At 50.0% G+C, this 23,387-nt stretch overlaps 1 protein-coding gene across 4 annotated transcripts in view; it reads right to left on the reverse strand.

Moving 5' to 3' along the window:
- Positions 1–1,628: 1,628 nt before the first annotated feature.
- The window catches only part of LOC137357386 (calmodulin-binding transcription activator 2-like), a 118,121-nt gene continuing 96,362 nt past the window's right edge, over positions 1,629–23,387 (reverse strand). For 3 of the 4 annotated variants that reach the window (XM_068023691.1, XM_068023689.1, XM_068023692.1), the window contains 6 exons: positions 21,167–21,354; positions 16,559–16,805; positions 11,775–11,849; positions 5,862–6,055; positions 4,436–4,510; positions 1,629–3,777 (listed from right to left, as the gene is read on the reverse strand). In XM_068023691.1, coding sequence (XP_067879792.1) covers positions 3,714–3,777; positions 4,436–4,510; positions 5,862–6,055; positions 11,775–11,849; positions 16,559–16,805; positions 21,167–21,354 — 843 coding nt within the window. In that variant the 3' untranslated portion in view covers positions 1,629–3,713. The remainder of the gene's footprint in view (positions 3,778–4,435; positions 4,511–5,861; positions 6,056–11,774; positions 11,850–16,558; positions 16,806–21,166; positions 21,355–23,387) is intronic. The other variant, XM_068023690.1, reaches the window with a different exon arrangement.

A 23,387-nucleotide genomic window follows, 5' to 3' on the forward strand; every position in this document is an offset into this window, starting at 1 on the left:
TATTTTTGACATGAAGATAACCATAGCCAGCCTCAACATCAACGGCAGCAGGGGGTCTCACCGCAGATTTCACAATCTCTGTCCTCAGGGAAGGGAGATACGCGGTGAGCTTTCTGCAGGAAACCCACACCGTTCTGGGAGACGAAGCCACCTGATTCCTGGAGTGGCAGGGTGGGGTCTACATGAGTCACCTCACCCCCATTTCTATTGCGTGGCTATCGTATTGGCCCCGACTTGTCAGGCGGAGATCTTGGGGTCAAGGAGCTTGTGACGGGCAGAGTGGCATGTTGTTCTCTCCGGATCCGTCCAACGAGGACGCGTGCAGAGTTTAGTGGGAGGACCTGCCGAAGGTCAGCCCAGAGGGCGCTGAAGGTTTGGAGGCTCCGCTCATGTTGACGGAGCTGACCGGCGCCCTTCACCAGCTCTCGAGGGGCAAATCCCCGGGGCTCGACGGGCTGACCGTGGAGTTCCTCAGGGCGTTCCTGGACGTCCTGGGGGAAAGCTAGTCATCCACCTGCTCCCAAAGTGGGGAGATCTCCGCCTGCTTAAGAACTGGCGTCCGGTCTCCCTCCTCAGCACAGATAATAAGATCTTTGCCTGGGCTATGTCTACCCGCCTGGGCTCCATGCTGGCCCACATGATCCACTCCGACCAGTCCTACACGGTCCCGGGCCGGTCCATCCAGGACAACATCCACCTGGTCTGGGACCCGATTCATCTTTCCCAGAGGACTGGTCAGTCGGTCGCCGTTCTCTCCCTCGATCAGGAGAAGGTGTTCGACAGGGTGGATCACAAATATCTTTTCAGGATTCTGCGTGCGTTCGGGCTCGGGCCGCATTTCGTGGCCCGGGTCCGACTTTTATACGCCGCCACAGAAGATCTGGTCAAAGTTAACTGGTCCTTGACGGCGCCCCTTCGCTTTGGGAGAGGAGTGCGTCAGGGATGCCCCATGTCCGGCCAATTGTACACCATCTGCGTGGAGCCCTTCCTGTGCCTGCTTCACAGGAGGTTGACGGGATTGGCTCTGCATGGGCCGGGCATGCGGGTCGTCCTCTCGGCTTACGCCAATGTACTCCTCGTGGTCACAGATCCTGTTGACTTGCGGAGGATGCGCGACTGCCAGCAGACCTTTTCTGCCACGTCTTCCACGAGGATCAATTGGGAGAAATCTTCCGGACTCTTGGAGGGGCAGTTCTTCCTCAGCCCCCTTCATATACATTTTATACAAATAACTTTATTAAAAACAGATAAATAAGACACAAACTCAAATTAAAATGTCATTTTCTGCATCCATGATGCACTCCAGCCCCTGCAGTGCCCACTGGTCGCGGAAGGCCTCAAGCGAACCGGCAGACACCGCATGCTCCTTCTCCAGGGACACCCTGGGTGTGACAGTAACCTCGGAAGAGGGGCAGGCAACCAGGGAGGACGGAACCCCCGACGGCCCAGACCTGTGGTTGCAATTCACAGACTGTAGAGTATTTTGACCTACCGCGTACTAACAAGACCCAGTACCTACACTGCAAGCAGCAATCAAGGTTTTGTCACAGCCCAATCATTCCTTGGCTAGTTAAAAAATTGAAAGACAACAGAATTAATTCATATTTTTATGAAGTTTAAATTAGCGAACATTTAAACAAATAGATCAGTAGTGCATCACAACCAGCATGTAATGATCATTCAGGCTGAAAGTTGCATTCTTGTACATAAACAATCCTGTTATATTCTCCTGATATATCTCAGTCTGAAAAACATGTTCAGCTTTACATACAATCCTATTCAGTGCAAAAATAGAAGCGTTGAAAGTGGGAGGATCAGAGAAACAACCAAGTCAGCGGAAGATCAACAAAACATGCGGCCAGGTAGCTGATGCTCAGCATGTTGCCTGAATGGCTCATTTGATTATTCGACCATGAGATGCTGCTCTGCCAGTGATTTAACATGACCCCAGACATCAATGGAGCTGGGACATAAACAGTGCAGCAAATGCTGATCACCTCTCAGTAAGTTCTCCCTTTGGACAAGACTGGGATTGGGGGCTGCCCAATTGGTCATGGGACTGTGCAATCAAATTCAGCCCAGTATTTACATTTCAATTAGTAATAAGCTTGTTTTACATACCCCATGACTGGGTTGTTACACATACTCCCAACCCCAGTGTGAAGTGACTAGTTTCATGAGGCAGTTTTAAACAACAAATGTATCTACGAGTTCAGACCACATTGGCAAGAAGCAAGCTGCCCTCCCCCGGGTTCATACCTTCCCATATTGCTGTCATCCTGCTCATATACTGAGGATGTCTATCCCAGTCCCGAATCTGCAAAGTCTGATACGACCCAAGGAATCACATCGAGGTCAGAAGTGCTAATAAGCTGGAGGGAACAGTGACAACACAAGCTCAAACCAGCAGACACATACTGTACAGTGTATGTATCAACGACAGCTCAGAGTTAGAGCAGGGATCTCACTGGGTCAGATAATGCCAGTCAGAGTCTGGGGACGGATTAAGCATACTTGAATGGGAACGTACCACAAACAGGTCAGTTATTGGGGCTGGTACTCTGTCCCAGTATAAGACAGAAACGTTGGACTGCCATTTAAAATGTGAATAATCAAAATCTGTTTCACTCAATCTACCCAATGATCTGAAATATTCCCTGGTCGTCACCTCCCCAACTTACATCCAACATTCTCACCCTCGGTCCATCCTGTAGTGTCACAAACATTATCTTCATCCAAATTCATCTGAGAAAATCACGCGAGGGGATGAGCAATGGTGAGCTCACTCACACCCCATGGAAGTACAAATCAGAACAGCTAACCATCATCTACAGCTGTGTTGAAATATGAAGCAAGCTCGGTCTGTATTGAATATCTCAACTTTATGTACAGTATTTACAATGTGCTGCATCTTCTAGGATTTTATACATCATGTTTTAAGTTATGCTGTCTCTACAATGTGGTTTTCATCGATTATACACAGTACAAAGAAACTCAGGAAAGTGCGTGGAGTGAGGAATTCCGGAAAGAGTGTGTCTGAGCGCTTCTCCCAGGAATACATCCACCTCACTCAGTGCAGGCTCAGGGTGGGGGAGGCAAAGGCCGGTGGAACAGCAAGGCTTTGATTCCTGCTGAAAAACTCAAACAAAGCAAACATAAACAAAAGGAAGGGTGGGGGGGAAGAAGACAGGAGAGAGACAGGGGGACCAAAAGAAAGAGAGAGAGATACACACACACAGAGATGGGGGTGGGGGCAGGTGGGAACAGAGTGGGGGAAGGGGGAAAAGGGAGAAGCAAAGAGAGGGGTGGGTGAAGAGAAGCCGCGTTAATCTTCAGACCTCACCACCTATACATTCGTTCTCTGTCTATAAGATACGAGATGCTGGAACCAGCCAGTCACCAGGGCGTCAGTGCCAAGACTATTTCTGGACCTATTGCACAAGTGGGAAAACGAGGTGCTAAGTTGCAAGTGAAATGGTCCTTTCCTTCTCCTTTAAGACTTACAAACTTCTGTAAGTTTCTCTCATCATTCTCAAGACTCAAAGTGCAAGGAAAAAATGAACTTTTTGTTATTGGAAAGTTTTGAACTGATGAGAACAGACAATGTAAGGCAGTTTAACATTCTCCCCCACAGCAGAGTTATTGCTCATACCCTTTCCTCCCACTCAGTTTGCTGACCATCTACAAAGCTTTTTTTCCCCCAGAGTCGGGCTTTAAGTTGTCAGGCCCCGTTTCTGTACTCCCTCCAGCTCCTGGGATTGTTTCAGCTCCTTCATCCTGAAAGACAACAAGAACATATGAAACGAATGAAGGACATTGGGCAACTGTCCCCCAGTGAGAGTCAGACCCACGGAACTGTCCCCCAGTGAGAGTCAGACCCACGGAACTGTCCCCCAGTGAGAGTCAGACCCACGGAACTGTCCCCCAGTGAGAGTCAGACCCACGGAACTGTCCCCCAGTGAGTGTCAGACCCACGGAACTGTCCCCCAGTGAGAGTCAGACCCACGGAACTGTCCCCCAGTGAGAGTCAGACCCACGGAACTGTCCCCCAGTGAGAGTCAGACCCACGGAACTGTCCCCCAGTGAGAGTCAGACCCACGGAACTGTCCCCCAGTGAGAGTCAGACCCACGGAACTGTCCCCCAGTGAGAGTCAGACCCACGGAACTGTCCCCCAGTGAGAGTCAGACCCACGGAACTGTCCCCCAGTGAGAGTCAGACCCACGGAACTGTCCCCCAGTGAGAGTCAGACCCACGGAACTGTCCCCCAGTGAGAGTCAGACCCACGGAACTGTCCCCCAGTGAGAGTCAGACCCACGGAACTGTCCCCCAGTGAGAGTCAGACCCACGGAACTGTCCCCAATTGACACTCATCGGCCCGCATGGAGGAAGCATAAAGAGTGGTGCCACTCGAAGAAGAGCTCCCTGACTCCCTACCTGTGCCGGCAGCGCCTCAGGAACCTCATAATTTTGCGAGCAGCCTGGTCCTGCCTCTTGGTTAGGAATGTGGCTCTGCAACAAGAACAGAAAGAGCCCACTCAGTATTTACTCACTGCGCACATTGCAATTTACACCCGGTCCAATACACGCCCAGCGGGGGGAGGGGGGAGAGACGGGGGGAGAGGAGAAAGAGGTGGAGACGGCTGACATTTCCTAGTGGGACACAGCACTGAATGAGGCCATTTAGCCCATCGTGCCTATGCTAGCTCTTTGAAAGAGTTATCTACTCAGTCCCACTACCCCCTGCTCTTTCCCCCTTCAAGTATTTATCCAAATCCCTTTTGAAAGTTACAATTGAATCTGCTTCCACCGCCCTTTCAGGCAGCGCGTTCCGGATCACAACAACTCAATCACAGAATCGTTACAGCGTAAAAGGGCATTCGGCCCATCGTGTCCATACTGGCTCTCTGAAAGAGAAATTCCCTCAGTTCCATTCCACTGCCTTCTCCTCATAACCCTGCACATTCTTCCTTTTCATACAACTGTCTAATTCTAGTTCTCAGGCAGCGCATTCCAGACCTTAACCACTCGCTGTGTGAAGAAGTTTTTCCTCTGTCACTTTTGCTTCTCTTACCAAATACTTTAAATCTGTGCCCTCTCGTTCTCGATCCTTTCACAAGTGGGAACAGTTTTTCCCTATTCACTCTGTCCAGACCCCTCATGATTTTGAATACCTCTATCAAATCACTTCTCAGCCTTCTCTTCTCCAAGGAAAACAGACCTAACCTCTCCAATCTATCTTCATAACTGAAATTCCTCATCCCTGGAACCATTCTCGTGAATATTTTCTGTACTCTCTCCAATGGCCTCAAGCCTTTCCTAAAGTGCGGTGCCCAGAACTGGTCACAATACTCCAGCTGAGGCCAAACGAATGTCTTATACATGTTCAACATAACTTCCTTGCTCTTGTACTCTATGCCCCTATTAATAAAGCCCAGGATACTGTATGATTTATTAACCGCTCTCTCAACCTGTCCTGTCACCTTTATTCACTGTGTGAAAAAATTCTTATCTCCCCCTCTGTTCTTTTGCCAATAATCTTAAATCTGTGACCTGCTGGTACTGACTCTCCTGCCAGTGGAAAGAGTTTCTCCTTATTTACTCTATCAAAATGCTTCATTCATTCTGAACACCTCTATTAAATTGTCCCTTCACCTCCCAGTCTCTCCACATTAACTGAAGTTCCTCATTCCTGTGACCACTCAAGTAAATCTCCTCCGCACCCTCTCCAAGGCCTCGACATGCTTCCTGGTGTGTGATGCCCAGAATGGCCACAGTACTCCGGCTGGGGCTAAAGCAGTGCATTATAAAGGGGACTGTGACTGGGAACTAGGGCAGCCTGCAGTATATTCCCAGAACCTACTTCAGCTTTTGCTGTAAGGGGCCGCTCCCTCGATGGCCCTGCTTGAGTTTCTCGTACTCCTTGTAGCTGCGATAATACTGCTGGATCAGGACTGCAGCCCGCCGACTCTGCTGGAACCTCTTCTGTTCATAGTAACTGCGGAACTTGCTCTGGATCAAGATGGCAGCCTGTGTCATTTTCTTATAAAGTGCATACTGTGGAAAGAGAGAGGGGAGAAAGAGGAGTGTTAGGGAACCACCTCAATTAATTTCAGCTGTCATCAAAAATTTATTCAGCTCAAGGAGCGCACAATTTCACAGAACTAGTAGCACCATCTCACCTGGTCTTCGAAAAGCAGGAACTCTTCAAATACATCAGTAGAGCATGAGAAGGCAGAGCAAGATCAGATTGGGCACAGATCGGAGGTGACTACACACTACTCCAGCTGCCAGCTAATCACACACTGCTGCCTTCATTTGTGGTGAGATTTATTGCCTGGAGAATGCTGCTTAATAAACAACTTTCTGTCCAGAAAGATGGATAATGGAACCTACATCACTGTCACCGTGGCTCTTGAACACTTGCCCCTGAACATGCAATGTCTCTGTATAATACATCCACGACACAACTGCTGAAGTTGTGTACCTATCATAACCTCTGCATCACCAACTCGTTCTTTCATACTAAACGCTGTCACCAGGTTTCCTGGAGGCACCCAAGATCACGTCGTTGGCACCAGATGGACCTCATCGTCACAAGGTGAGCCTCTATAAACAGTGTCCAAATCACACGCAGCTTCCACAGTGCGGACTGTGACACCGACCACTCCCTGGTGTGCAGCAAAGTTAGACTCAAACCAAAGAAGCTACATCACTCCGAGCAGAAGGGCCCCCCGCGGATCAACACTATCAGAATTTCTTATCCACAGCTGTTACATAAGTTTCTAAACTCACTTGAAAAAGCCCTTCAAAACACTCCTACAGGGGATGCAGAGACCAAGTGGGCCCACATCAGAGACACCATCTATGACTCAGCAATGACCACCTATGGCAAACGTGTGGAGCAGAATGCAGACTGGTTTCAATCTCACTTTGAAGAGCTGGAACCTGTCATAGCCGCTAAGCGCATTGCACTGTTGAACTACAAGAAAGCCCCCAGCGAGTTAACATCCATAGCACTTAAAGTAGCCAGAAACGCTACGCAAACAGCCAGGCGCTGCGCAAATGACGACTGGCGACACCTATGCAGTCGTATTCAGCTGGCCTCCGACACCAGAAACATCAGAGGAATGTATGATGGCATTAAGAGAGCTTTTGGGCCATCCATCAAGAAGATCGTCCCCCCTCAAGTCTAAATCAGGGGAAACAATCACTGACCAACGCAAGCAAATGGACCGCTGGGTGGAGCACTCCCTAGAACTGTACTCCAGGGAGAATGTTGTCACTGAGACCGCCCTCAATGCAGCCCAGTCTCTGCCAGTCATGGATGAGCTGGACGTACAGCCAACAAAATCGGAACTCAGTGATGCCATTGATTCTCTAGCCAGTGGAAAAGCCCCTGGGAAGGACGGCATTACCCCTGAAATCATCAAGAGTGCCAAGCCTGCTATACTCTCAGCACTCCATGAACTGCTTTGCCTGTGCTGGGATGAGGGAGCAGTACCACAGGACATGCGCGATGCCAATATCATCACCCTTTACAAGAACAAGGGTGACTGTCGTGACTGCAACAACTATCGTGGAATCTCCGTGCTCAGCACAGTGGGGAAAGTCTTCGCTCGAGTCGCTTTAAACAGGCTCCAGAAGCTCGCTGAGCGTGTCTATCCTGAGGCACAGTGTGGCTTTCGAGCAGAAAGATCCACCATTGACATGCTGTTCTCCCTTCGCCAGCTACAGGAGAAATGCCGCGAACAGATGCCCCTTTACATTGCTTTCATAGATCTCACCAAAGCCTTTGACCTCGTCAGCAGACGTGGTCTCTTCAGACTACGAGCAACGATCGGATGTCCACCAAAGCTAAGAATCATCACCTCATTCCATGACAATATCAAAGGCACAATTCAGCATAGCGATGCCTCATCAGACCCCTTTCCTATCCTGAGTGGCGTGAAACAGGGCTGTGTTCTCGCACCTACACCGTTTAGGATTTTCTTCTCCCTGCTGCTCTCACATGCGTTCAAGTCTTAAGAAAGAATTTTCCTCCACACAAGATCAGATGGCAGGTTGTTCAACCTTGCCCGTCTAAGAGCCAAGATCAAAGTACGGAAAGTCCTCATCAGGGAACTCCTCTTTGCTGACGATGCTGCATTAACATCTCACACTGAAGAGTGTCTGCAGAGACTCATCGACAGGATTGCGGTTTGGCCTAACCATCAGCCTCAAGAAAACAAACATCATGGGACAGGACGTCAAAAATGCTCCATCCATCAATCTCGGCGACCACGCTCTGGAAGTGGTTCAAGAGTTCACCTACCCAGGCTCAACTATCACCAGTAACCTGTCTCTCGATGCTGAAATCAACGAGCACATGGGAAAGGCTTCCACTGCTATGTCCAGACTGGCCAAGAGAGTGTGGGAAAATGGCGCACTGACACGGAACACAAAAGACCGAGTGTATCAAGCCTGTCCCCTCAGTACCTTGCTCTACGGCAGCAAGGCCTGGACAACGTATGTCAGCCAAGAGTGACGTCTCAACTCATTCCATCTTCGCTGCTTCCGGAGAATCCTTGGCATCAGGTGGCAGGACCATATCCCCCAATGCAGAAGTCCTTGAGGTGGCCAACATCCCCAGCATATACACCCTACTGAGCCAGCGGCACTTGAGATGGCTTGGCCATGTGAGCCGCATGGAAGATGGCAGGATCCCCAAGGACATATTGTACAGCGAGCTTGTCACTGGTATCAGACCCACCGGCCGTCCATGTCTCCGCTTTAAAGACATCTGCAAACGCGACATGAAGTCCTGTGACATTGACCACAAGTAGTGGGAGTCAGTTGCCAGTGATCGCCAGAGCTGACAGACAGCTATAAAGGCAGGGATAAAGTGTGGCGAGTCGAAGAGACTTAGCAGTTGGCAGGAAAAAAGACAGAAGCGCAAGGAGAGAGCCAACTGTGTAACAGCCCCGACAACCAATTTTATCTGCAGCACCTGTGGAAGAGTCTGTCACTCTAGAATTGGCCTTTATAACCACTCCAGGCGCTGCTTCACAAACCACTGACCACCTCCAGGTGCTTACCCATTGTCTCTTGAGACAAGGAGTCCAAAGACAGACACATGCCTGTGTTCAATGCAATCCCTTCAGCCAACATCCAGCACCTACACTGGTCCAGGGAGACACTGCGCTCTCAGACAGACACAGCACCAGGGAGACACTGCACTGTCAGACAGACACAGCACCAGGGAGACACTGCACTGTCAGACAGACACAGCACCAGGGAGACACTGCACTGTCAGACATTATGTGCTGTACCTGCATACTAACCTTTTGCGATTCATGCACTAGGACACCCTGATCCCTCTGCATCTCAGAGCTCTCACCATTTAGATAATAGGCTTCATTTTTATTCTTCGTGCCAAAATGGACAATTTCACCTTTTCCCACATTATACTCCATTTACCAGATTTTTGCCCACTCACTTAACCTATCCATATCCCTTTGTAACCTCCTTCTCAACTTACTTTCCTACCTATCTTTGTGTCATCATACGACTGTCTCTCTGCTCGCTGAGAAATAAGTTTATCTCCTTTCCCGTGACTTTCCAAGAAATGCTAATGTTGACATAAAACTTGAAATATCAGGGGCTGCTGACGACTGGACTATCAAGCCAGATCGAACACAATTTTAATTAGAAATAAATTCCTTTCTCCCACTTATTCTTGTTCATTACATTTTAGACTGTAATTTTACTTATTTTCCAACATAAACTCACTTTCAACCATTTTAACGTTTTCCCTTTTGTCAACATGAACAGTTTCCCCATGCTGCTCTCTGCCTGTTTGCAGCAGGCACTGTGGAAGTGGCAGTATGTGATTTTACAGAGAAGTTATTGGTGGCTGTAACCGAGCCATCAGAGTAAATGTAAGCAGGTCAAGGGTCGATGTGAATTGCAGCATGACCGAGAAGCTACTTACTCTCTGTGCTTCAGTCAGAATGGATGCAAAACAAACCTTTTACAAAGTATATTTTCAGAATCTTAACACTGTTTGACTGAATATTTTAAATACTTTTCAGAATCAAGATGAATTTCAAACAGACATTTTTACCAATAGGCTAATGACAGAATCAACAGTGAGGTGCTGAGGGAAATTACAGGAGGGAACAGGTCAGGCAATCGAGTTAAAACAGTTAAAATTGCAAACAGAAATGGTGAAGCTTGGACTTGATTTTACCTTCAGTGCTATCCATGTTAGCTAGTGAAACGAAGAGAGCAGTGTTAGTGTGATCAGTCTAGACCTGCTCCAATACAGAAAGCACTGCGACCAGACCACAATGTACCTTCTCCCACAGGCCCTGGGTCTCCTTTCACAAGCCCTTGCAAGGCATTTAATCTTTGTTAGTTTATGTGCTGCCTCTAGTATTTGTAACGCTGTTCAGTTGGACGGTTATGTGGTTGGAATTGGACAGGAACATGATTGATCAGAAAGAACGTGACACTCATTCAGAAAGGGTCAGTCACTGGAGGAACAGATTGAACCAGGTTCACTACACCGCAAAGGTGTACTGTATAGGGAGAGATAAAAAAAACAAATAGCCCAATGTCAGCTGTGACTCTGGATTACACCCTTACCCGAGTCAGTAGGTGGTGGGATCTAGCACCACTTCAGCGATTTGAGCACAAGATCCAGGCTGAATGTTCCAAAGCTGCGCCGAGGGAGCCCTGCGCTGGTCGGAGGGGCAGCGCCGAGGGAGCCCTGCGCTGGTCGGAGGGGCAGCGCCGAGGGAGCCCTGCGCTGTCAGGGGTGCTACCTTTTGGATGAGACATTAAACCAAGACCCTCAGTTTGCCCACATGTGGGCACTATTACGAAGAGGGGGGCATTTATCCCTCAACCAACATTAAAACTGATTATATGTCCATTATCACATTGTTGTTGTTGAGAGGTTGCTGGATGTAAATTGGCTGCAACTTTGGAATAGCTGAGGATATGAGGGGTGCTGGTCACTCCTCACAGCGACAATGAGCAAAATCTGATCCACATCATGGCTTGGAGCTGGAGACATCAGACAGAAGTGGGAAACATACCTTGTGGCCCAAACCCCTGCATTAAAGCCAAGCAAAGTACAGGCTAAACATGAAGCCCAAACAGGACAGGGACAATCATTACACAGTAGGATACACCTCTAAATGGCCACTAAAGATGTTGCATGTTCTGCAGCGATTGTGTGAATTATCATCACAGCATTAATAAACAGTGAAAACAAGAAATTATATTCTCTATTTTCAGGATAACAGTAGGGAAACGCAAAGAGGAGATCAGCTGTCCCTCCCTGCTGCCTGGACTGTTTACCAATGTACACGGTGTGGGCTACACCACATCAGGGCCAGTTACTCCTTGGCTCAACTTTGGGATCAATGAGCAAGGCAACAGGCAACATACTCAAACCTGCAGGTGCTCGAGTTAGTGCCAGTTTCTAAATCACTATTTCCAGTTGCTGGGGTGAACATACGAATTAGGAGCAGGAGGAGGCCACTCGGTACCATTTACTCACTCCTTTCTGGAGTTCCTCCCTCCCTTTCACTTGTTTATCAGAAACCAGAGAGACATCAGAAAGGAGTGAGTAAATATCTCGCAGATGGCCAAGTTTATCTTGTTCTCTTTGTGTCTTAACATTACAGGATGACAATTACAGGTTAACATTACAACGCCTTGGCTTCATCATGACACATGCCGGTATATACACTGGATCTAACACACAAGTCACACCAAACTCTACCTGCTTGTACTTCCTGTAGCAGCGCTGAATGACAGCAGCAGCAATCTCTTGTTGTTCCTTCAGTCTCCGGCCCTGCTTGACAAACACAGGCTACTGGTTAGAAAATGTATCTTTAAATTAAACCACACTTTTCAAAATTCAGATTCCTTAAAAATCAGTGTACCCATTCCTCCTCTCTAACAAAAGCAAAAAAACTACAGATGCTGGAAATCAGATAAAAATCAGAGCATTGTTAGAAACACTCACCAGGTCAGAAACCATCTACAGAGAGAGAGAAAGAGAGTGACCGGTTCAGGATGATGACCTTTCGCCAGAACTGGAAGGTACCAGACAACAGCTAGACATACACCCACACCCACCCAAGTCTGTATTAATTGGGTATCAATTGTGTTTAATTATATGCAGGGGAAGGGCATTATTTGGTGTTTCACTTGAGCACTTATGAAGAGACACATACTGAAACGCTGGTGAGGTCGAGTTAGGAGGTGTATGCTTGTAATGTTTCACTCTGTAAATAAACGTTAGACTGAGTAAAGGTTGGCTCCAGTATCATCCTTCACCAACTGGCTTTCTGCAGTATAATGGGATGTGGACTCAGGTCCTAGGCAACTTCTTCTTTTTGGCCTCCTTATCTCGAGGGACAATGGATACGCGCCTGGAGGTGGTCAGTGGTTTGTGAAGCAGCGCCTGGAGTGGCTATAAAGGCCAATTCTAGAGTGACAGGCTCTTCCACAGGTGCTGCAGAGAAATTTATTTGTCGGGGCTGTTGCACAGTTGGCTCTCCCCTTGCGCCTCTGTCTTTTTTCCTGCCAACTACCAAGTCTCTTCGACTCGCCACATTTTAGCCCTGTCTTTATGGCTGCCCACCAGCTCTGGCGAATGCTGGCAACTGACTCCCACGACTTGTGATCAATGTCACAGGATTTCATGTCGCGTTTGCAGACGTCTTTAAAGCGGAGACATGGACGGCCGGTGGGTCTGATACCAGTGGCGAGCTCGCTGTGTCTTTGGGGATCCTGCCATCTTCCATGCGGCTCACATGGCCAAGCCATCTCAGGCGCCGCTGACTCAGTAGTGTGTACAAGCTGGGGATGTTGGCCGCCTCGAGGACTTCTGTGTTGGAGATACGGTCCTGCCACCTGATGCCAAGGATTCTCCGGAGGCAGCTAAGATGGAATGAATTGAGACGTCGCTCTTGGCTGGCATACGTTGTCCAGGCCTTGCTGCCATAGAGCAAGGTACTGAGGACACAGGCCTGATACACTCTGACTTTTGTGTTCCGTGTCAGTGCGCCATTTTCCCACACTCTCTTAGCCAGTCTGGACATAGCAGTGGAAGCCCTACCCATGCGCTTGTTGATTTCTGCATCTAGAGACAGGTTACTGGTGATAGTTGAGCCTAGGTAGGTGAACTCTTGAACCACTTCCAGAGCGTGGTCGCCAATATTGATGGATGGAGCATTTCTGACGTCCTGCCCCATGATGTTCGTTTTCTTGAGGCTGATGGTTAGGCCAAATTCATTGCAGGCAGCCGCAAACCTGTCGATGAGACTCTGCAGGCACTCTTCAGTGTGGGATGTTAAAGCAGCATCGTCAGCAAAGAGGAGTTCCCTGATGAGGACTTTCCATACTTTGGACTTCGCTCTTAGACGGGCAAGGTTGAACAACCTGCCCCCTGATCTTGTGTGGAGGAAAATTCCTTCTTCAGAGGATTTGAACGCATGTGAAAGCAGCAGGGAGAAGAAAATCGCAAAAAGTGTGGGTGCGAGAACACAGCCCTGTTTCACACCACTCAGGATAGGAAAGGGCTCTGATGAGGAGCCACCATGTTGAATTGTGCCTTTCATATTGTCATGGAATGAGGTGATGATACTTAGTAGCTTTGGTGGACATCCGATCTTTTCTAGTAGTCTGAAGAGACCACGTCTGCTGACGAGGTCAAAGGCTTTGGTGAGATCAATGAAAGCAATGTAGAGGGGCATCTGTTGTTCACGGCATTTCTCCTGTATCTGACGAAGGGAGAACAGCATGTCAACGGTCGATCTCTCTGCACGAAAGCCACACTGTGCCTCAGGGTAGACGCGCTCGGCCAGCTTCTGGAGCCTGTTCAGAGCGACTCGAGCAAAGACTTTCCCCACTATGCTGAGCAGGGAGATTCCACGGTAGTTGTTGCAGTCACCGCGGTCAACAGACCAGACGTATAGCCCACTCTGTCTGGACTGAATATGATCCCAGGTCCCAGATGTTTTCAAGAGTGGTGACAAAAGTGGTGCTGTTCCCACTCTGGGCTGTGCTCAGTGTGATGTGCATCTGGTGACAGAGCTTTTGCCAGATGGATCTGACTTTGAAAATGCTGCTGGGATCCTTCTGTGTCCATAGATATCTACAAGGCCAGATGGCACAGTTACTGAGATCACATGTTTAGAGAGAGGATCTGGATCGGCGCAGGCTTGGAGGGCCGAAGGGCCTGTTCCTGTGCTGTAATTTTCTTTGTCTTTCTTTGTACAGTGCATCGTCACTGAACACTCGCTATCTCTACAACCTGCTGCTATTCTTGGAAAGCAATTTTCTTTGAATGTAACTGAACTGACACTCAAAGAAACCAAGGGATATGGAAGAGAAGACAGCTCACTTTCCATCTCCTGTCAGAAGCTGCAGAACATTACTAAAGCAGGCCCAGGTGAAACCGTCAGGATTACCTTTAACTCTCAGCTCAGGATGGGAGCACAGACAGTGAAGAATGCTCAAAATACTGGCACATGAATTAAAAAGTTCAACAGGGAACGTACATACCTTTCAAATCACAATATGTCATTAGGTATTCTGCAAATTAAAATACTGCAACCAGTAAAAAAAAAACTTTCAGTCACAGAAACTAACTCAACCGATGGACACAGAAGACAAGTGTGAGGGAGAGAGCAGGATAAGTGACTATGGGAGGACAATGATTGTGAAGAGACAGTGTGTGTGTGTGTGAAGAGTCAGCGGACAGGGCGAGAGAGAGAGAGAGAGAGAGAGAGAGAGTGTGAAGAGTCAGCGGGCAGGGAGGGAGGGAGTGTGAAGAGTCAGCAGACAGGGCAAAAGAGAGAGAGAGTGAAGAGTCAGCGGGCAGGGAGAGAGAGAGAGAGTGTGAAGAGTCAGCAGGGGAGGGAGGGAGGGAAAGAGAAAGAGTGTGAAGAGTCAGCGGGGAGAGAGAGAGAGAGAGAGAGAGAGAGAGAGAGAGAGAGAGTGAAGAGTCAGCAGACAGGGCAAAAGAGAGAGTGTGAAGAGTCAGTGGGCAGAGAGAGAGAGAGAGAGAGAGAGTGTGTGAAGAGTCAGCAGGCAGGGAGGGAGTGTGAAGAGTCAGCAGGCAGGGAGGGAGTGTGAAGAGTCAGCAGGCAGGGAGAGAGAGAGAGAGAGAGAGAGAGAGAGAGAGAGAGAGAGAGAGAGAGAGAGAGAGTGAAGAGTCAGCGGGCAGGGAGAGAGATAGAGAGAGAGAGAGTGTGTGTGAAGAGTCAGCGGGCAGGGAGGGAGTGTGAAGAGTCAGCAGGGAGGGAGGGAGAGAGAGAGAGAAAGCGAGTGTGAAGAGTCAGCAGGGAGGGAGGGAGTGTGAAGAGTCAGCAGGGAGGAGAGAGAGAGAGAGAGAGTGTGAAGAGTCAGCAGACAGGGCAAAAGAGAGAGTGTGAAGAGTCAGCGGGCAGGGAGAGAGAGAGAGTGTGAAGAGTCAGCGGGCAGGGAGGGAGGGAGTGTGAAGAGTCAGCAGGGAGGGAGAGAGAGAGAGAGAGAGAGAGAGAGAGAGAGAGAGAGAGTGAAGAGTCAGCAGACAGGGCAAAAGAGAGAGTGTGAAGAGTCAGCGGGCAGGGAGAGAGAGAGAGAGTGTGTGTGTGTGTGAGTGTGAGTGTGAAGGGTCAGCGGGGAGAGAGAGAGAGAGAGAGAGAGAGAGAGAGTGTGAAGAGTCAGCAGACAGGGCAAAAGAGAGAGTGTGAAGAGTCAGTGGGCAGAGAGAGAGAGAGAGAGAGAGAGAGTGTGTGAAGAGTCAGCAGGCAGGGAGGGAGTGTGAAGAGTCAGCAGGGAGGGAGGGAGGGAGGGAGGGAGAGAGAGAAAGAGAGTGTGAAGAGTCAGCGGGCAGGGAGAGAGAGAGAGAGAGAGAGAGAGAGAGAGAGAGAGTGTGTGTGAAGAGTCAGCGGGCAGGGAGGGAGTGTGAAGAGTCAGCAGGGAGGGAGGGAGGGAGAGAGAGAGAGAGAGAGAGAGAGAGAGAGAGAGAGAGTGTGAAGAGTCAGCAGGGAGGGAGGGAGTGTGAAGAGTCAGCGGGCAGGGAGGGAGGGAGTGTGAAGAGTCAGCAGGGAGGAGAGAGAGAGAGAGAGAGAGAGAGAGTGTGAAGAGTCAGCAGACAGGGCAAAAGAGAGAGTGTGAAGAGTCAGCGGGCAGGGAGAGAGAGAGAGAGAGAGAGAGAGAGAGAGAGAGAGAGAGAGGAGAGTGTGAAGAGTCAGCGGGCAGGGGGAGAGAGAGAGAGAGAGTGTGAAGAGTCAGCGGGCAGGGAGGGAGGGAGTGTGAAGAGTCAGCAGGGAGGGAGAGAGAGAGAGAGAGAGAGAGAGAGTGAAGAGTCAGCAGACAGGGCAAAAGAGAGAGTGTGAAGAGTCAGCGGGCAGGGAGAGAGAGAGAGAGAGAGTGTGTGTGTGTGTGTGTGTGTGTGTGTGTGTGTGTGTGTGTGTGAGTGTGAGTGTGAAGGGTCAGCGGGCAGGGAGAGAGAGAGAGTATTAAGAGTCAGTGGATGAGAGCACAGTTTAGCAACTGCTCATGCCTTACCTTGTATTTGCGGAATGCGGTCTGGATTATGCGTGCAGCCTCATACAGCTCCCGCTGCTCATGGTCTGAGAGGGTCAGGAGTGCAAACTCACTCTCCATCTTCCCATTTGCTGACGCATTCAGGAAATCTGACCAATCGGTGTTGGCGGAAGTGTCGACTTTCTCAAAGGTGATGTCACTGAGCGGAGAGCTGACGGGACTGAGACAGGGGTTGGATGGTGGGGTCAGAGGCTGACTACAGGCCGACCTGGCAAAGGTGCAAGTGGAACAATGAAAGAGACGTCCAGCATACTGCACTCATATTCACCAACAATGGAAATATATTGTTCATGATCCCAAATCAGAAAGAGCCAACTTACTTTCTCAATTTTTTTCAAAAATATTTTTCACCACTTTTGTATTTAAATACATGGATGTTGTATATGGAAACACTCCCAGGACAGGTACAGCACGCGGGTTAGATACAGAGTAAAGCTCCTTCTACACTGTCCCATCAAACACTCCCAGGACAGGTACAGCACGGGTAGGCGTGGGCCGGGAGGAGGATCTCCTCGTCGGTCTGCTCCTGGGCCTGGCCAAGGTGGCAATTCACAGGTCCAGGCTGCGGGCCGTCAGGGGGTCCGTCCTCCCCGATTGCCTGCCCCTCTTCCGCGGTTACGTTCGCGCCCGGGTGTCCCTGGAGAAGGAGCATGCGGTGTCCGCCGGTACGCTTGAGGCCTTCCGCGACCGGTGGGCATCGCAGGGACTGGAGTGCATTGTCAACGCAGAGAATGGCATTTTAATTTGAGTTTTTGTTTATTTCTGTTTTTAATAAAGTTATTTAAAAAATATATGTATATAAAGGGGGCCTGAGCAATAAAGGCCCCCTTGACATGAAAAACATAAAAGGGGCCTGGGGTATAAAGGCCACCTTAAAAAAAAAAAGAGAAAAAAAAAATGGGGTTAGTTTAGTTTAGAGATACAGCACTGAAACAGGCCCTTCAGCCCACCGAGTCTGTGCCGACCAACCACCCATTTATACTAATCCTACACTAATTCCATATTCCTACCACATCCCTACCTGTCCCTATATTTCCCTACCACCTACCTATACCAGGGGCAATTTATAATGGCCAATTAACCTATCAACCTGCAAGTCTTTGGCATGTGGGAGGAAACCGGAGCACCCGGAGGAAACCCACGCAGACACAGGGAGAACTTGCAAACTCCACACAGGCAGTACCCAGAATTGAACCTGGGTCGCTGGAGCTGTGAGGCTGCGGTGCTAACCACTGCGCCGCCCAGATACAGAGTAAAGCTCCCTCTACACTGTCCCATCAAACACTCCCAGGACAGGTACAGCACGGGGTTAGATACAGAGTAAAGCTCCCTCTACACTGTCCCCATCAAACACTCCCAGGACAGGTACAGCACGGGGTTAGATACAGAGTAAAGCTCCCTCTACACTGTCCCCATCAAACACTCCCAGGACAGGTACAGCACGGGGTTAGATACAGAGTAAAGCTCCCTCTACACTGTCCCCATCAAACACTACCAGGGACAGGTACAGCACGGAGTTAGATACAGAGTAAAGCTCCCTCTACACTGTCCCCATCAAACACTACCAGGGACAGGTACAGCATGGGGTTAGATACAGAGTAAAGCTCTCTCTACACTGTCTTCTTAACCCTGATGGTTTAATAACTTCTTTCACATTCTCAGGTTGTCTCAATGAAATGTTGTCCCTACTGTCACGTAGCTAATTTGCACCTGATGATAGCAGAAATGCCTGGGTCTACATGTCAGGAAAGGACAAACAGGCTGGCTCTTTTCTCATGAAAAATGGCAGCTGAAAAATGACCTGATCGAGATCTTTAAAATTATGAGAGGTTTCGATAGAGAGAGAATGTTTCCACTTGTAGGGAAGAGCAAAACCCAAGGCCATCAATATAAGACAGTCAGCAAGAAATCCAATGGGGAATTCAGGAGAAACCTCTTTCCCCAGAGAGTGGTGAGAATGTGGAACTCGCTCCCACAGGGAGTGATTGAGGTGAATAGTGTAGATACATTTAAGGGGAAGTTGGGCAAGCATATGAGGGAGGAGGGAACAGGGGGTTACAATGATAGATTTAGAGGAGGTGTGAGTGGATCAAAACACTAGCATGGACTGGTCGGGTCAAATGGCCTGTTTCTGTGCCATATATCCAAAGTAATCCTCAGCAAGATCCCACAAACTGCAATGGGATAAATTAGCAATACTGGCTGAAGGATAAATATTGGCCAGGATGCCAACAGAACCACCCCTGTCACACCTACTGTAACTCCCCAAAAGCTGCCCTGGCTGAGACTGGCTATCAGCGCAGACCCTGGATGGAAACTGGGATCTTACAGTTGTGCTTGGTTCAGCCAATCAGGGTCCTAAAGTAATGAGCCACAAGGGGAGCTCTTGCTGTGTTGAAGTACAGAACTAGGATCTGCCAGGATCCATAGGAATGCAGCTGAAGGATTCCATGTGGCCTGGTATGGAGGGTGTGAAATAACTAACTGTGCTCGAATTTCAGAATAAACACTTCCTGCACGTCACCTCGGGGGCGGGGGTGGCTGGAGACTCAACCTCACCCAGTCCGCACAGATCTCAGCCCGCCTGGCATTTTCTAATGATTTGAAGCAGTCAGCATGTGCGTCAGGCAGGGAATTTAATACTGATACCTGAATCAGTATATCTCGCACTATAAATCCCAGGAGATGGGGGGGGGGGGGGGTGGGGGAAGCAAATCATATTCAGGCTGCATCATCCTGACCTAAACTCAATGTCACCTCGACCCAGCAGATGCTCTCTGTACTGCAAAGATCTCTCATTAATGGTCAGTGAGTCACAATGCTCTTCAAGCCTCACAACCAAGACACACCTGTCCTCACCCACTGCTCACAACTGGGAAATGTCTAGTCCTGTCAATGCGAGATTACCTCACCCACCCACTACTGTACCCCAGTGAGACAGAGTGACAGACCTGTACCCACCAGTACTGTACCCCAGTGAGACAGAGTGACAGACCTGTACCCACCAGTACTGTACCCCAGTGAGACAGAGTGACAGACCTGTACCCACCAGTACAGTACCCCAGTGAGACAGAGTGACAGACCTGTACCCACCAGTACTGTACCCCAATGAGACAGAGTGACAGACCTGTACCCACCAGTACTGTACCCCAGTGAGACACACACAGACTGTACCCACCAATACTGTTCCCCAGTGTTATACAGTGACAGACCTGTCCCCACCAGTACTGTACCCCAGTGAGAGAGACAGACAGATCTGTACCCACCAGTACTGTACCAGTGTTATACAGTGACAGACCTGTCCCCACCAATACTGTACCCCAGGTGAGAGACAGACAGATCTGTACCCACCAGTACTGTACCCGTGTTATACAGTGACAGACCTGTCCCCACCAGTACTGCACCCCAGTGTTATACAGTGACAGACCTGTCCCCACCAGTACCGTACCCCAGTGTTAGTGACAGACCTGTCCCCACCAGTACTGTACCCCAGTGTTATACAGTGACAGACCTGTCCCCACCAATACTGTTCCCCAGTGTTACAGTGAAAGACCTGTCCCCACCAGTACTGCACCCCAGTGTTGTACAGTGACAGACCTGTCCCCACCAGTACTGTACCCCAGTGTTGTACAGTGACAGACCTGTCCCCACCAGTACTGTACCCCAGTGAGAGACAGACAGATCTGTACCCACCAGTACTGTACCCCAGTGTTGTACAGTGACAGACCTGTCCCCACCAGTACCGTACCCCAGTGTTATACAGTGACAGACCTGTCCCCACCAATACTGTTCCCCAGTGTTAGTGACAGATCTGTCCCCACCAGTACTGTACCCCAGTGTTATACAGTGACAGACCTGTCCCCACCAGTACTGTACCCCAGTGTTGTACAGTGACAGACTTGTCCCCACCAGTACTGTACCCCAGTGTTGTACAGTGACAGACCTGTCCCCACCAGTACTGTACCCCAGTGTTATACAGTGACAGACCTGTCCCCACCAGTACTGTACCCCAGTGTTATACAGTGACAGACCTGTCCCCACCAATACTGCACCCCAGTGTTGTACAGTGACAGACCTGTCCCCACCAGTACTGTACCCCAGTGTTGTACAGTGACAGACCTGTCCCCACCAGTACCGTACCCCAGTGTTATAGTGACAGACCTGTCCCCACCAGTACCGTACCCCAGTGTTATACAGTGACAGACCTGTCCCCACCAATACTGTTCCCCAGTGTTACAGTGACAGATCTGTCCCCACCAGTACTGTACCCCAGTGTTGTACAGTGACAGACCTGTCCCCACCAGTACCAGTTCTGTACCCCAAAAGGATTTGGATGCCTGACTGCTGTTTGCTCTCCTGGCCACCAAATGTCACGCAAGCATACTATTTTGTAATGAGAATGAGGATATCGAACAATACCAAACCCAGGTAACTGCTCAATCTCTCTGGTTCACCCTGAGCTGACAGTCCCCATCAGACCTCCCTGTCGCAATGATCCCTCATCATATTTCACAATGGTCGTAACTTTTAATGAGAAACTCCTAACGGGGAGACTGCCTGCTGTCTTACCTGTGCTGAGAGAAATTGGGAAGCTGGTCAACATTCTCCAGATAGCTTGCAAGCCAGGTCATGGTGTCGTTGATAGCTGCGTTGCCCTGTCGCTCTTTCAGAGGTGTGTCAACAGTATTAAAATCTTCTTGTTTAATGCGATCCGGAGTGGCATCAATAATCTGCTCAGCCAAGGTAATCATGTCCACCTGTAGGGAAAGGAGGAGTGGATGAGGAGAGGGAAGATCGGAACAAGGAAACCACAACTGGATTGAACTGCAGGGCAAGGGGAGATAGGAATGATGCTTTCATTACAACAAGTACCCTCAGCTTGTACTCAACATTTCTGTGTCATAAGGTGCTTCATGGAGAGGGGTGGATGAACAATGGAGGAGTTTGCAGAAGCATTAGGGAGGTCAGAGAGATAATCTTTGAGAGACATTTCCAAGTCAAGAGTCAGGGGTGTAGAGTGTGTCCCAGAGTGCTCTGGGTGTGAATGCTCAGGGGTGTAGAGAGAGTGTCCCGGAGTGCTCTGGGTGTGAATGCTCATTGCTCAGGGGTGTAGAGAGAGTGTCCCGGAGTGCTCTGGGTGTGAATGCTCAGGGGTGTAGAGAGAGTGTCCCGGAGTGCTCTGGGTGTGAATGCTCAGGGGTGTAGAGAAAGTGTCCCGGAGTGCTCTGGGTGTGAATGCTCAGGAGTGTAGAGAGTGTGTCCCGGAGTGCTCTGGGTGTGAATGCTCATTGCTCAGGGGTGTAGAGAGAGTGTCCCGGAGTGCTCTGGGTGTGAATGCTCAGGGGTGTAGAGAGAGTGTCCCGGAGTGCTCTGGGTGTGAATGCTCAGGGGTGTAGAGAGAGTGTCCCGGAGTGCTCTGGGTGTGAATGCTCAGGGGTGTAGAGAGAGTGTCCCGGAGTGCTCTGGGTGTGAATGCTCAGGGGTGTAGAGAGAGTGTCCCGGAGTGCTCTGGGTGTGAATGCTCAGGGGTGTAGAGAGTGTGTCCCAGAGTGCTCTGGGTGTGAATGCTCATTGCTCAGGGGTGTAGAGAGAGTGTCCCGGAGTGCTCTGGGTGTGAATGCTCAGGGGTGTAGAGAGAGAGTCCCGGAGTGCTCTGGGTGTGAATGCTCAGGGGTGTAGAGAGAGTGTCCCGGAGTGCTCTGGGTGTGAATGCTCAGGGGTGTAGAGAGAGTGTCCCGGAGTGCTCTGGGTGTGAATGCTCAGGAGTGTAGAGAGAGTGTCCTGGAGTGCTCTGGGTGCGATTGCTCATTGCTCAGGGGTGTAGAGAGAGTGTCCCGGAGTGCTCTGGGTGTGAATGCTCAGGGGTGTAGAGAGAGTGTCCCGGAGTGCTCTGGGTGTGAATGCTCAGGGGTGTAGAGAGAGTGTCCCGGAGTGCTCTGGGTGTGAATGCTCAGGGGTGTAGAGAGAGTGTCCCGGAGTGCTCTGGGTGTGAATGCTCAGGGGTGTAGAGAGAGTGTCCCGGAGTGCTCTGGGTGTGAATGCTCAGGGGTGTAGAGAGAGTGTCCCGGAGTGCTCTGGGTGTGAATGCTCAGGGGTGTAGAGAGAGTGTCCCGGAGTGCTCTGGGTGTGAATGCTCAGGAGTGTAGAGAGAGTGTCCCGGAGTGCTCTGGGTGTGAATGCTCAGGGGTGTAGAGAGAGTGTCCCGGAGTGCTCTGGGTGTGAATGCTCAGGGGTGTAGAGAGAGTGTCCCGGAGTGCTCTGGGTGTGAATGCTCAGGAGTGTAGAGAGAGTGTCCCGGAGTGCTCTGGGTGTGAATGCTCAGGGGTGTAGAGAGAGTGTCCCGGAGTGCTCTGGGTGTGAATGCTCATTGCTCAGGGGTGTAGAGAGAGTGTCCCGGAGTGCTCTGGGTGTGAATGCTCAGGGGTGTAGAGAGAGTGTCCCGGAGTGCTCTGGGTGTGAATGCTCAGGGGTGTAGAGAGAGTGTCCCGGAGTGCTCTGGGTGTGAATGCTCAGGGGTGTAGAGAGAGTGTCCCGGAGTGCTCTGGGTGTGAATGCTCAGGGGTGTAGAGAGAGTGTCCCGGAGTGCTCTGGGTGTGAATGCTCAGGGGTGTAGAGAGAGTGTCCCGGAGTGCTCTGGGTGTGAATGCTCAGGGGTGTAGAGAGAGTGTCCCGGAGTGCTCTGGGTGTGAATGCTCAGGGGTGTAGAGAGAGTGTCCCGGAGTGCTCTGGGTGTGAATGCTCAGGGGTGTAGAGAGAGTGTCCCGGAGTGCTCTGGGTGTGAATGCTCAGG

This window comes from Heterodontus francisci, chromosome 48 (genome assembly GCF_036365525.1).
Source record: "Heterodontus francisci isolate sHetFra1 chromosome 48, sHetFra1.hap1, whole genome shotgun sequence".
NCBI classification, from domain to species: domain Eukaryota; kingdom Metazoa; phylum Chordata; class Chondrichthyes; order Heterodontiformes; family Heterodontidae; genus Heterodontus; species Heterodontus francisci.